The following is a 14,200-nucleotide window of genomic DNA, read 5'->3' on the forward strand; positions in this document are numbered from 1 at the left end:
TTTACATTTTAGGAAAAACATTGCAACTTTTTAATTTTTGACACTGCAAATTTTTTTAATTTTGAAAAATGTTTGCAAATTTATCAAAAAATAAAAAGCTTCAACTGTATAATTTTATAAACACAAAAACCTTCTGTTTAGGCAATTATTATTGTGAAGATTAAGTAGATTTTGTGGCTCCTGAATGACTTTAACCCAGGTAAGCTGAGGCTAAATGAAAGTAAAGGTTGCAGACCCTGGGGTTCAGAACTTAGGACAAAAAGGGAAAGGATTTTCTGAAGCGATGCATCAGCCAATCAGAGTGAAGCAGCCACTTACTGTCAGTGATGTATCACAGCTGTGTCACGTTCCGCCGGCTCCTCGTCTGCGGTTCGGTTTCAGGAGTTAACCGGGTCAGATTCTTTGTGCAGCTGCTCCTCCTGGAAAATTAAATCCGCCCTGAGTCCAATTTGGCGTTCCCCCGCTCCCGCCGGCGCCTGGCGCGGCCTCGGAGTTGTTTCTGGTGATAAGTGTTAGCGCATAGATTAGCATGGGTAATGATGGAGGGAGGAACAGATGTGGAGAGCGGAGCGGGAGCAGCACGGAGACTGAAAACAAGATGAGTTTTGGGGGAACCGGCCTGTCAGTCAAGCTGCCTGTTCAGTGATTAAAATAAAATCAGAGCGTCACCTCGGCGCCCCGAACCCGACGGCTCTCACGCTAACTGTGCTGACTGACAGAGAGCGATTAGCATCAGGCGGAGAACAAAACTCACAGCTGCTCTGAGTCAGTGGAAAATGTTTGGTTCTGTTTTCAGCCGATACAAAAGCTTTTTCACATCGCTCTCTGAAAGTTTTTCTTACTTTAAATCATTTCAGTCTGAGGCGAGGCGTCCCTGTAAACTTCTCTAAGGTCTGATGAAAACTTCAGCCTTCACATTACCTCAGTGTCTGTTAGCATCACACAAAGGTGACAGCTCTCCCTCGTGGTGTCTGAGTTCAGGAAGGAGGAAACTTTAGTTGCAGTGAATCAGAAAACACTTCAGTGACAATGTTTGGGTTTCTCTCCTGATTTAATTTGAAGACTCTCTGCGTAAAGTGCTCTCACATGTTCTTACAGACTTTGACTTTCCAGATATCAGAAGTACACTAAAGTAACCTCAAGCTTTTATAAGTGAAACCTCTGAAGTGTTTTAAACCTGTTTTTCTCCCAATAGTTGTAGATTTTGCTTCTAAAAATAAGAATCTAAAGTCATCTCTGTGTGTTTTGTTTTCTCTGGTTCATCAGAGACCTGCCCATGGGAGCAGTTTCTTAAGGCACAACACAACACAAAGGAATTCAGACAAACAGCATTTCCTGAAAATACTCAAACAGGCGAAAAATCCAGGATTCGAAATAAAATTATCAACACCAAAAAGTGTTATTTCTCATTATCTTTTGTCAGACTTTATCTGCAGGAGCCAAAGGCTAACATATGAGCTAAAGGCTTAAAAATAAAGGGTAAAACACAAGCTAAAGGCTAAGAATACAATTTTAAGTAAACTATGAGCTAAAGGCTAATACACAGGCTAAAGGTTAAAGACCAGCTAAAGGGTAAGAAAGGAGCTAAAGGCTATAACATAACCAAAATGCTAAAACACAGGCTTTAAGCTAAAAGTGGCTACACAGGCCAAAGGTTATAAGAAGTTTAAGTCTTGTTCACAGGCTAAAGGCTAAAGATGAGCTTGAGGCTTAATCAGGAGATAAAGGTTGAAACATAAGCTGAATGCTAAACCAGGGGCTCAAAGCTAATACATCAGCTAAAGGTTAAAACATGAGCTTAATGCTAGAACAGGCTAAAGGTTATAGAAAAAAGCTCATGGTTAAAACATGAGTTTTATCCTAAAACAGGAGCTTAAAGCTAATACAAGGACTAAAGGTCAAAACACCAGCTTCAGACAACTAGCTAACACATGAGCTAATGGCTAAAACACAAGTTTGAGGCTCAGACAGGAGATAAAGATTGAAACATGAGCTTAATGCTTAATCAGGGGGTTAATGCTAATACACAGGCTACAGTTTATAAGAAAAGCTAAAGGTTGAAACATGAGCTAAATGCCAAATCAGGGGCTAAAAGCTAATACAAGGGCTAAAGCTCAAAACATGAGCTCAAGATTTATTCACAGGCTAATGGCTAAAACACAAGCTTAAGGATCTAACAGGAGATAAAGGTAGAAACATGAGCTAAATGCTAAATGAGGGGCTTAAAGATAACACATAGGCTAAAGTTAAAAACACGAGCATAAGGCTAAAACGCAGGCTTATGGATATAAGAAAAGCTAAAAGTTGAAACAAGAGCTAAATGCCAAAACAGGGGCTAAAAGCTAATTCAGGGGCTAAAGGTCAAAACATGAGCTTAAGGCTTATTCACGGGCTAACAGTTAAAACACGAGCTAAGGGCTTAGTTGTATGCTAAATGCTAACATTCTGGCTTGAAGCTTTAACACAGGCTAAAGGGTAATATTGGTGCTTGAAACTTAAAATGAGCTAAAGGCTAATACTCAGGCATTAGGCTAAAAAACTGGCTAAAGGGTAATGTAGGAGCTAAAGGCTATTACATAATCTAAAACACAGGCTTTAGGCTTATACACAGGCTAAATGTTTTAAGAAAAGGTAAAGGTTTAAACTTGAGCTAAATGCTAAAACAGGGGCTTAAAGCTTACACAAGAGCTAAAGGTTAAAACATGAGCTTAAGTCTTATTCACAGGCTAATAACTAAAACATGAGCTGAAGGCTACAACACAAGCTTAAGGCTCTTACAAGAGATAAGGGTTGGAACATGAGCTAAATGCTAAATGGGGGGCTTCAAGCTAATACATAGGCCAAAGTTAAAACCATGAGCATAAGGTTAATACACATGCTTTAGGCTTATACACAGGCTAAAGGTTATTAGACAAGCTAAAGGTTGAAACATGAGCTAATTGCCAAAACAGGGGCTAAAAGCTAGCTTTTCAAGCTGCAGGCCTAATCACAGGCTAACGGCTAAGACATAAGTCAAAAGCTTAGATATATGCTAAATGATTAAAAAAATGAGATAATGGCTAATGCATAAGGTAGAGGCAAATGTGCAGGCTAAAAGCTAAGACACAATTTTAAGAGAAACATGAGCTAAAGGATAATACTCAGGCTAAAGGTTTAAAGACTGGCTAAAGGGTAATGTAGGAGCTAAAGGCTATAATTTAACCATAAGGCTTATACACAGGCGTAAGGTTATAAGAAGAGCTAAAGGTTGAAAGGAGAGCTAAATGCCAAAACAGTAGCATAAAGCTGATACACAGGCAAAAGATCGAAGCACGAGCTAAAGGCTTATTCACAGGCTGATGGCTAAAATATGAGCTAAAGGCTACAACACAAGCTTAAGGCTCCAACAGGAGATAAAGGTTGAAACATGAGCTAAATGTGAAATGGGGGGCTTAAAGCTAATACATAGGCTAAAGTTACAAACATGAGCATAAGGCTCATACACATGCTTTAGGCTTATACACAGGCTAAAGGTTATAAGAAAAGCTAAAGGTTGAAACATAAGCTAAATGTGAAAACAGGGGCTAAAAGCTAGCCTGTGAAGCTGAAGGCCTAATTACAGGCTAACAGCTAAAACAAGCCAAAAGCTAAGACATATGCTAAATGATAATAAATGAGATAATGGCTAATATATAAGGTAAAGGCAAAAGTGCAGGCTAAAAGCTAAAACACAATTTTAAGAAAAACATGAACTAAAGGATAATACTCAGACAAAAGTTTAAAGACTAGCTAAAGGGTAACAAAGAAGCTAAAGGCTATAACATAATCTATAAAGCTTATACACAGGCTTAAGGTTATAAGAAAAGCTAAAGGTTGAAACAAGAGCTATGGTTAAAACAGGGGCTAAAAGCTTAAACACAAGCTAAAGGCTGAAACACAAGTTATAGGCTCAAACATGAGCTAAAGGCTAAACCCCAGGTTAAAGTGTTTGTGCTAATGTTGTCTCCAACCCACAGTCAGCAGTTATTCTGCAGTGGTCTGTTCAAACTTGAGAGTCTATCAATAAAATGAAGAGCCAGGTTACGTTAGCTCTGCTTGGTGAGGTTGGAGTTGGTAGATGAGCTCTGGTAGGACAGAACCAGGATTCACTAACGTTACACGTTACAGACACGTCTCAGAGCACCGGGCTGTGAGCAGAGAGAAATATAGCAGCTGCTAAACTACGCTACAAACTGACAAAGTTAGCTTGTTGTCACGTTTCATACTAGAAAATACCAAAACGTATCGCTTTGCATCCGGGTTAAAGTTCTGTTTGAGGACAGAGAGATTCATTAAGGTGGAAAAGGAAGGAGTGAAATATTAAAATTGAATTTGAAAAAGACGTATTACCTGAAGTCGATCATCAGCTTGGAAACTTTCCACATGAGGTGTTCGACTTCTAAGAGGAAAGTTTCCATAAAAAGTGCATAATTCTTTTTTTTTAATAAAAGAAAAGAAAGTCAGGAGGTGAGAGATGAATCACTGGGTATCTGTAAAATATGGAGGATCTAACGAGTAAAAGTGTCATCGCTTTGTGGCAGACTTATCTCCTCGCTGTCCGTCACTCTTTGAAAGTCATCGTCACTTTTTAATGGAATAAGGAAGAAGATGAATGGAGCGGGGGACGGAGGACAGTCAGGGGGAAAGCTTCATAATTCACACAGGCAGTGGACAAAATACTAATGACAGGTACCGTAAAGTAAAACGTGGACTCAGGAAATACTTCAGAGAGGAGTCTTCTCCTGTGAGGCGGCGCAGAGGTCTGACAGGTGTGAGCGCGTTCGTCAAGCGCCGTAAAACTCAGAGTAAACATCGTAAAAACAAGCTGCACAGTTAAGGCCGGAGATGTGCAGGTTAGCGTCACAGCTCTTCACAGCTCGGTGATTTATCTACAGAGAATAAAGAGCTGGCTGCGTTTTATCCCTCTCACAGATGGTCTGTGAATGTAGCTCAGTTTTTCTGCACATCCACTCCAATCCACAGGTGCCTGTCAGCGCGGCTCGACACCTCCGACAAAGCGCAGGTGAGAGGCTGAACTGTGGGTTATCCTCCCACAGAAACGCTGAGCTGAACGAGCGTCTTTCTCACCTTGAAGCTCGCAGGAAAGAAGCTCTGTGAAATATTAATGAATGGAAAGCTCCAGCTGAAGAGGAGCTTTCTGTCTCCAATAAAAAGAGAAGTATTCATCGGTTTGATGAGTCAAAGACGGCAGCAGACGACCAGATGTTGGATTTCAGGCTTCATTTTGTAAGTTAGGGCTTATCCTGTGGACTCGATGGAGATCCAGAAGATTTGGAGGCTGAATCGACCTTTTCCCTGTTTGCTGTCTGCGTTTCCTCTGAGGCCTGAAGCCTCGCTAAGATTTCACAAATGAGGCCAGTGACATAAGAAGAAAAACAAGTACTTGCAATACTCCACCAGACCAGCAGAGGGCAGTGTTTTGTGCTGGAGACGCACCTCCTTGTATTTGGAGTGGATCATTACTTTGTATGGTTCATTGTTGGTCGTGGACACCAAACTTTTTGTGTCTTCAGTGATATTTTTACTACTTTTCTCCTGTGTTTAGCTGGAGATCCTACATGTAACCATGGCTGCATTGTTTACTTGTGAAATCAGCTGTTAGCAGCCTGTAGCATCTCAATGCTAACTGGTGCTAGGCCAGATGTTTCCCCATAAGGTGAGGAGAAGGAGGTGAGGACGACGTGCTGGTTCTCAGGTGTGAGCTAAGAAGTGACGACATGGACCTGTCCTTCCATCCATCGTTGTTGGGAACGTAAGATCTATCTCCAATAAGATGGACGAGCTAGCTGTGCTAACCCAGCAACAGAAGGAATACCAGAAGGCAGAGTAGCATCATGCTATCCACAGACATGGCTAACAGAGCTAACATTAGACATGCTGTTAGCAGCCCATAGCATGTCAATACTAACTGGTGCTAGGCCGGATGTTTCCCCACAAAGTGAGGAGAAGGAGGTGAGGACGACATGCTGGTTCTCAGGTGTGAGCTAAGAAGTGACGACATGGACCTGTCCTTTCATTGGGAACGTAAGATCTATCTCCAATAAGATGGACGAGCTAGCTGTGCTAACCCAGCAACAGAGGGAATACCAGAAGGCAGAGTAGCATCATGCTATTCACAGACATGGCTAACAGAGCTAACCCCAGACACCAAGGCCACATGTGAAGAGCTTCACCTGCTGTGAGCAGACAGGATCCAGGAGACAGAGACTGAACAGACTGCTGAAGAAGCTCAGTCCTGGACCCTGTGGAGGTGGAGACTGGCTGACTGGACAATGATGGACAAGCTGTCAGCATCTGTTTTCTTATGGAGCTTTGTACACTTTCTATACACTTTCTTACTTTTGTTTTCTTGATTGCTGCTGTGACTTCAATTTCATTGTACTTGTTACAATGACAATAAAGTTCTATTTGATTCTATTCTATTCCCTCTGTTGCTGGGTTAGCACGGCTAGCTCGTCCATCTTATTGGAGATAGATCTAATGTTCCCAATAACGATGTCGTCACTTCTTAGCTCACACCTGAGAACCAGCACGTCGTCCTCACCTCCTTCTCCTCACCTTGTGGGAAGACATCTGGCCTAGCACCAGTTAGCGTTGACATGCTACAGGCTGCTAACAGCTGATTTCACATGTAAACAATGCAGTCATAGTTACATGTAGGATCTCCAGACAAACACAGGAGCAAAAATAGTAAAAATATCACTGAAGACAAAACCAGTTTGGTGTCCACGACCAACAAATGACAAAAAAGAGACCAAAGTCAGAGCTGCCACACAAGGCGGTGCCTAGCAACAATAAAAATAGGGGAAAATTGTTAACTGGATGTTCTGTTTTGTTTCACTTTAGTTTGTCACTGGTCAAAATTGCTCCAATAAAGAAAGTTATATAAACGATTTCAAGTGGTTTCACTGGCTTAAGGTCAGTCGGAGCCTGTGCAGCGTGTCCAGTTTGTTGATTCCCTGTGAGTGGTTTTATTCACAGCTCTTAATCAAGGTCAACGACCTGATGTTTCCTCCTCCTTCTCTCCTCAGGCTCCCCGTTCAGAGACGAGATCACTCTGGGGATCTTACAGCTGCAGGAGAACAACAGGCTGGAGATCCTGAAGAGACGCTGGTGGGAGGGAGGACAGTGTCCCAAAGAGGAGGACCACCGGGCCAAAGGTGGGTGCCACACACAGACCGGCAGAGCCCTCTGTCCGTCTCCTGCTGTCTCAGAGTGACAGACAAAAACGTAAATATGGAGTCAGTGAGAGTCCCTTTTTCCCTCAGCGTCTCCACGATCGACCCGTGTTTGTTTTCCTCCCCGTGTGTAACAAGATGAGACGGTTTGTGTTCATTGACTGTCTCGCTCAGATCATGTTTTTAGGAGCCGATCATTACGGGAATGTGAGTCCTGTCTGAGCATCGATCAGCTCCGCGCTCTGTCGTCCCTTCCTGCAGCTTTCTCTCACTCCCCGAGCACAGGGGAAATAAGGTCACGCCGTACGGTTATCAGTGTGTGTGTGTGTGTGTGTGTGTGTGTGTGTGTGTGTGTGTGTGTGTGTGTGTGTGTGTGTGTGTGTGTGTGTGTGTGTGTGTGTGTGAGTGAAGTCTGAGAAAATCAAGCCATTAAGATCCCGTTAAGACCCATTAAGGCTAATCAAGTGTCTCTTTGTTGCTGATTGCGTAGAATAGCCACTCTCTGCTTTGTAAGTGTGTGTGTGTGTGTGTGTGTGTGTGTGTGTGTGTGTGTGTGTGCTGTTCTTTGAACTCTCCGTGTCCTTGCAAAGAAAGACAGACACAAAGTGTGGTCCTCTGTAAGAAGGAGGAGGAAACACACTGCTGCTGTCCTGACATCAAAGAAGTTTCCACCTGTCAATCAAAGAGGCCACGCCCCCAGGATGTTCTTATAAAAGCTTTTATATAACACAAACAGATGAGTCACATGCAAAATGTACTCTGTGCAGCTGCCATCGGTAGAGGAAGTTGGACGTTTTAACATGGGGCTCTATGGGGGATTGACTCACTTTTGGGGGCAGCCTCTAGTGGACATTTGAGGAACAGCAGTTTCTATCTTTACCCTGATTTTACATGGTTAATTTTGGTTGACTGGATTCATTGGACCTTTTCAGCACTTTTCAGTCTTTACAGTTTGATTTTCACCGTCCACCTTCGTCATGTTCGGCATGTTTAGGAAAGGTGTGGTTATATTTTTCACTTTATAACCTTTTACTTTTTAGAATTTCCAACATTTTTAACATTTTTGTTCCATTGAAATGAATTGAAGAGTTCTGTGGTTCTGTCAAAAACTGCTTCAGCGTACTTTCACTGACAGACTTCATTCTTTAAAATGTTCATTGATCTTACCACTAATTATCCTGTATTCAGCTTTTTGTTATGTAATACAGTTTGGAGATTTTATTGTTTAGCAACAAAAAGTTTATACGTTTTTCTCACCAAAGAACTCGACTCACAGATTTTAATTCTGTGTGGATGGGTTTATTTAGTATTTATTATGTTAATTTATTCAATGATTATTTATGGGCCAACATGCCAGCTTAATATACATGCTTGATATGTGGAAGATATGAGCAAACAACAAAAAATTATATGTTAGCTATATTATCAAAACCCGTTATCAAATTAAAGTATTCTTGAAAGTTTTGTAAGAAATGTTGTATTTTTTTTTATTTCAAGGTTGTTAATTTTTTTTTACAAATTTCATTTTTTTTCATTTTGTATTTTTTTTTTCATTTTTGCAAAAGTTTGATTTTTTTCAAATTTTTTGATTTTTTGAAGGTTTTTTCAAATTTTAACATTATTTTGTAATTTCAATTTTTTTCTAAATCTTTGACAAATTTTTGAAATGTCGTTTTTTATTTATTAAACTTAAATCTTTTTGACATATTTGCAGGTTTTTTAAATTTCTGTTTTTTGTTTTAAGACTTTATTAAATTTTTTAATTTCCAAAATTTTGTTTTTTTTTTCAAATTATAAATTAATTTTTTTTTGCAGATATATTTCATATAAAAACTAAGATATCATATGTTTAACTGCTATTAAATACACAAACTTCACCCCACAGACAGAAATAAGGGATCAAAACATTCCCTGACTCCTCCTGCTTCTAACAAATGGGATATCTGAGAAAAAGATTGTACCCTTTGGATGGTATGTGGCCAACTGTTAGACGAAACCTGGTTTTTCTCTGACTGACTGTAATGTTATCACTGATCAGAATTTTCCACTATTATCTTAACCCCTTTTTTAACTCCCTATCCTGGTCATATTTTTGTTTTTACAGACATGTGAAGCACATCACTGTTTTCCTTAGAGTCTTAGGAAGCTCTGAGTTTAATCCTTTTTCTGCTAGCTGTCACGGTTTTGACACAGTAACAGCTGTTTCAGAGCCTTGTCCTACCCAAAAATCCCGCTCTAGATCAGCTAGCTGTCCCTGGGTGTTCCATCACCATGGAAACCACTCAGCTGTTTGTAACTCAGAAGAACATTCCGGAACACAGACACACATGACTGTTTATCTGTGTAATCAACTACAAGACATACTTACACAACACTTCTTCTTCTTCTTTTTTTAGCCTTTAGCGCGTTAGCTGCGAGGGAATCTAACCTTTAAAGTCCCAAACAAACCTCGTCTCTGCTTTGTCGTGTGTCTTCCTCGTCTTTCAGGTCTGGGGATGGAGAACATCGGGGGGATCTTTGTGGTCCTGATCTGCGGCCTCATCATCGCCGTCTTCGTGGCCATCATGGAGTTTGTGTGGTCGACGCGCCGCACCGCAGAGACGGACGAGGTAAACCCACATCATCACCCTCCTCCTCCTCCTCCTCTTCCTCTCTCGTCCTCCTCCTCCTGCCCCGCCCCCGGCCTCAGCCTCAGCTCAAACTCCTCAGTAGGTCATCCGCCTGTGTGTGTGTGTGTGTGTGTGTGTGTGTGTGTGTGTGTGTGTGTGTGTGTGTGTGCACTGACAGCTGATAATCAGAATGTGTTTAACTCAAAGTTCATCCAGATATTTCACTCTGAACGCAGCTTTACATGTTTTACTCATGACGTTTGATGAAGGTGTGTGAGGTCAGAGCGTGTTGAAGTTTGATGAGAATTTATGAAATGGATGAAAATTAATACTTACGTTTGTTTCCTGAAAGACTCTGTGAGGACTTTCTTAGCAATCCTGAGGTGATCTCACTTTTAAAGTGTTGCCTGTGATAATGAGAAGTTAAATTAATCTCTATTTTTCCTGTATTTTTAACATTTATAATCTTTTTTTTATGAGCAAGACCTGACCAAGGAAGCTGTCTTTTAGAGTTTGAAACAACACAACATGGAGGAATCGACTCAGACGACCAATAAAAAAGTAACAGAATGTACTTTACTAATGGGAAATTCAAAGTCACACTTGCATCCTGGGAAAAGTTATCTTGAATGAAGAGAAGCAGAAGATCTGCTCTCCAAAACAAACACGCCTTGGCAAGAGTGATGACTTTATGACAGTGGGTGATGGTGCTCATGGGAAACTGAGTCTTCTTTTTTGTAAAAAAGAAAAAAAAAAAAGCACTAACAGTTCTGACCACAGGTGTCACTGTAATCCACACCAGACAGAGAGTCCTCACAGAGACTCTAAGTTCATTTTATGCTTCATGAGAATCTTTAGCCCGTTTCCACCAAGTGGTCCAGTACGGATCGGTACAGTTTGGTACGGTCTGGATCAGTAAAGCCTGATTCTGTTTGTGTTTCCTCAGCTAACCGTGCGCCTTGAAGTAGGGAGTGTGTAAGTCGGATGTGATAGCCACATCAGCTACATAATGTTGTGACGCCATAGCAGCATGACACTGTGTACCCCGCTAATTAATCCAACGAAGAAGAAAAACATGACACATGAAAGACATACAGCAATTTGTCTTCTTTATTTCAAGGCGCAATCAAGATTTGTTTCTTTATTAGCACTGTTGCACAGGAAGTGACCATTCTTTCCACCAATCAGCTGTCTGCAGTGTTTCTAGCTCCACCTTCTGGGGTTGGATCAGTATGTCTGGCACCCCAACAGAAGGGAACCAAAAAGTGGGACGGTACAGGTCCGTAATTTGGGGACCTGTCATGGTTTTGATCAAAGGAAACGCCACAAAATGTGTACCGTACCAAGACCAACCAGACTGAACCATTTGGTGAAAACGGGTCTTTAGTCAGTTAAAGAGTTATTAGAGTTTCTGGGAGTCAGTCTACCAACCTCTCTGTCTCTCTGTCTGTCTGTCTGTCTGTCTCTCTGTCTGTCTGTCTGTCTGTCTGTCTCTCTGTCTGTCTGTCTGTCTGTCTGTCTGTCCCTCTCTCTCTCTGTCTGTCTGTCTCTCTGTCTGCCTGTCTCTCTGTCTGTCTGTCTGTCTCTCTCTCTGTCTCTCTCTCTGTCTCTCTGTCTCTCTCTTTGTCTCTCTGCCTGTCTGTCTCTCTCTCTCTCTGCCTGTCTGTCTGTCTGTCTCTCTGCCTGTCTGTCTCTCTCTCTGTCTGTCTGTCTGTCTCTCTGTCTGTCTCTCTCTCTGTCTGTCTGTCTGTCTCTCTGTCTGTCTCTCTCTCTGCCTGTCTGTCTGTCTCTCTGTCTGTCTGCCTGTCTGTCTGTCTGTCTGTCTCTCTGCCTGTCTGTCTCTCAGGTGTCTGTTTGTCAGGAGATGCTCACTGAGTTCAGAAACGCCGTCTCCTGTAAGAAAAGTTCCCGCTCTCGCCGGCGGCGCCCTCTGAGCAGCGCTGGAGGCGGAGTCCTGCGTCACCCGTCCCGCCTCGCTCTGGCCGCCCCTCGCCCGATCCGCCTGGTCCGCGACATGCGTCTGAGTAACGGCAAACTGTACAGCGGGTCGGGTCCTCTGACGGGGGGGCCAGCAGGGCTGGGACTGGGGGGGTGCCCTGATTTGGGACCTGGGCCCCAGAGGCTCCTGGAGGACCCGCTTGGCGTCAACGCCACCAATAATCCAGCATCAGCTCTGGTGGCTCCGCCCGCACCGCCACGCAGCTTCCTGCAGGCGTGCAGTCACGTGAGGATCTGTCAGGAGTGTCGGCGGATCCAGAGCCTTCGTCCCGCCACCCTGACTCCCCCACCTCCCCCTCCTCCCTCCTCTTCCTCCTCCGCCTCGTCCTGCTCGAGGATCCCTCCGTCTGCGCCGGCACCGGGTCACCACCAGCGCCACGACCCTCATCACCACCTCCACTACCATCACGGGTCCATGTCGCTGCCCCGCCTCCCTCCGCCGCCTCCTCCGATCCCAGCAGACAGAGCCGACAGCGACGGGGGCGGAGGGGTGAGGAGTCCGCGGCGGGCGAACACCAAACCGCCGCCACCGCCTCGGCCGCTCCCGCCTCCAAAGACGCCGACGCGCCCGCCGACAGACTTACTGGGGGGGCACAACTGAGTGGTGGGAACTGTCAGGTCAGTCACCAGAGGGGTCAAAGGTCGTGGCTTTAAAACTCTGGTTAACTCTGACCCCGAAGGTGAACTGGATCAGTCCAAACCGGCCTCAGGAGGGGGGGCACAGGAAACCATGTGACCCGTTGACGGAGTCCGTAACGCAAACAAAAACACCCTGATAGAGTGGATCGCACCAACGACAAAACGCGATGACTGACAGAAAGTGACTGCTATCGGACGCCACTTTGTCCCGCCTCCACCTCCTGCCTCGGCCAATCAGACGGCTCCGTTCCAAGAGGAGGAGTCAGAGGAGCCGAGAGACGGGCTGACGATGTTTTACTGTTTGAATAATGAACCAGCTGTTTGTACAGAGGGAAACCTACACACACACACACACACACACACACACACACACACACACACACACACACTGTAGCAGAGCAGCTGTACAGTTTCCATCTGTCAATCATTGGGACGTCTCTGGAGTCAAAGCGCAGGGTGTCCTTTTTATTCCTAACAGGGGCTCTCACACACACACACACACACACACACACACACACACACACACACACACACACACACACACACACACACACACACACATTGAGGTATTTCGAGGGCAAACTAGAAAAAAAAAGCGTTTCTGATTGTACTTTCCCTCCTGTTGGAGCGTCTGATCCGAGTGTTTTCTTTGTTTTTATATTTTTGATTTACGGTAACTCTGTGTGTGTTCATTTCTTTGATCTCTTCACCAAACAGGAAGTTAAATCCACCCTCACACCAACATTAGTGCTGATATTGATCGTTGAATCTCTACGTTGTTGATTTACGGTCCACCCGTCTTCAGAGAAAACACCAAAATGTGAATCACCTTCTGCACATTTGTGATCTTAAAAAAAAAAACCTTGTTTTTATTTTCAGAGCAGTGCCTGGAGTTTAGGTTTTTAATATTTCTGGAGTTTTGTTTGCAGAAAACTGTGCAGAAACCAGCAAAACAAAGAAATCATTTATTAAAGTGAAATAAAAAGTGTGTGTGGACTTGAGTGTGTGTGTGAGTGTGTGTTTCATCTCCCCGGCTCCTCCCTCAGATTCAGACCAGCAGAGCTCAGACAATGACGACAATGATGAAGACGATGATGAAGATGATGATTAAGATGATGAAGAAGATGTTTTTCTGTTTGTGACTCTGCTGCTCATCTTCTGATGACGATGTTCTTCCTCATTATCAGTAACCATGGCCCCGCCCTTCGTGGTAATTGATGATGATGATGATGATGACTCGTTATTATCGGTAACCATGACTCCACCCCTCATGGCTACTGTTGATGATGACTCTGTTCTTCCTCATTATCAGTAACCATGGCCCCGCCCTTCGCGGTTTAGATGATGATGACTCTGTTCTTCATCATTATCGGTAATTATGACTCCGTCCTTCGTGGTTATTAATGATGATGACTCTGTTCATCGTCATTATCGGTAACCATGACCCCACCCTTCACAGTCTTGATGATGATGTTGACTCTGTGCTTTGTCATTATCGGTAACCATGGCCCCGCCCTTCATGGTTATCAATAATGACTCTATTCTTGGTCATTATTGTTAAGCATGACTTCACCCGTCATGGTTTTGAATGATGATGACTCTTTTCTTCATCATTATCAGTAACCATGGCCCCGCCCTTTGTGGTTATCGATGATGATGACTCTGTTCTTCATCATTATGGGTAACCATGACTCCACCCTTCGTGGTTATCGATGATGATGACTCTGTCGTTCATTC

At 43.4% G+C, this 14,200-nt stretch overlaps 1 protein-coding gene across 4 annotated transcripts in view; it reads left to right on the top strand.

The window, feature by feature from the left end:
* LOC141802741 (glutamate receptor ionotropic, kainate 5-like) overlaps positions 1-13,464 on the top strand; it is a 302,416-nt gene extending 288,952 nt beyond the window's left edge. For 2 of the 4 annotated variants that reach the window (XM_074686437.1, XM_074686438.1), the window contains exons 19-21: positions 7,071-7,199; positions 9,705-9,925; positions 11,673-13,464. In XM_074686437.1, coding sequence (XP_074542538.1) covers positions 7,071-7,199; positions 9,705-9,925; positions 11,673-12,425 — 1,103 coding nt within the window. In that variant the 3' untranslated portion in view covers positions 12,426-13,464. The remainder of the gene's footprint in view (positions 1-7,070; positions 7,200-9,704; positions 9,926-11,672) is intronic. The other 2 variants (XM_074686439.1, XM_074686440.1) reach the window with 1 other exon arrangement.
* Positions 13,465-14,200: the final 736 nt, after the last annotated feature.

The sequence above is a fragment of the Halichoeres trimaculatus genome, unplaced genomic scaffold (genome assembly GCF_033239565.1).
Source record: "Halichoeres trimaculatus isolate MK-OKI-2021-1 unplaced genomic scaffold, fHalTri1.1 fHalTri1_scaffold_14, whole genome shotgun sequence".
NCBI lineage: Eukaryota > Metazoa > Chordata > Actinopteri > Labriformes > Labridae > Halichoeres > Halichoeres trimaculatus.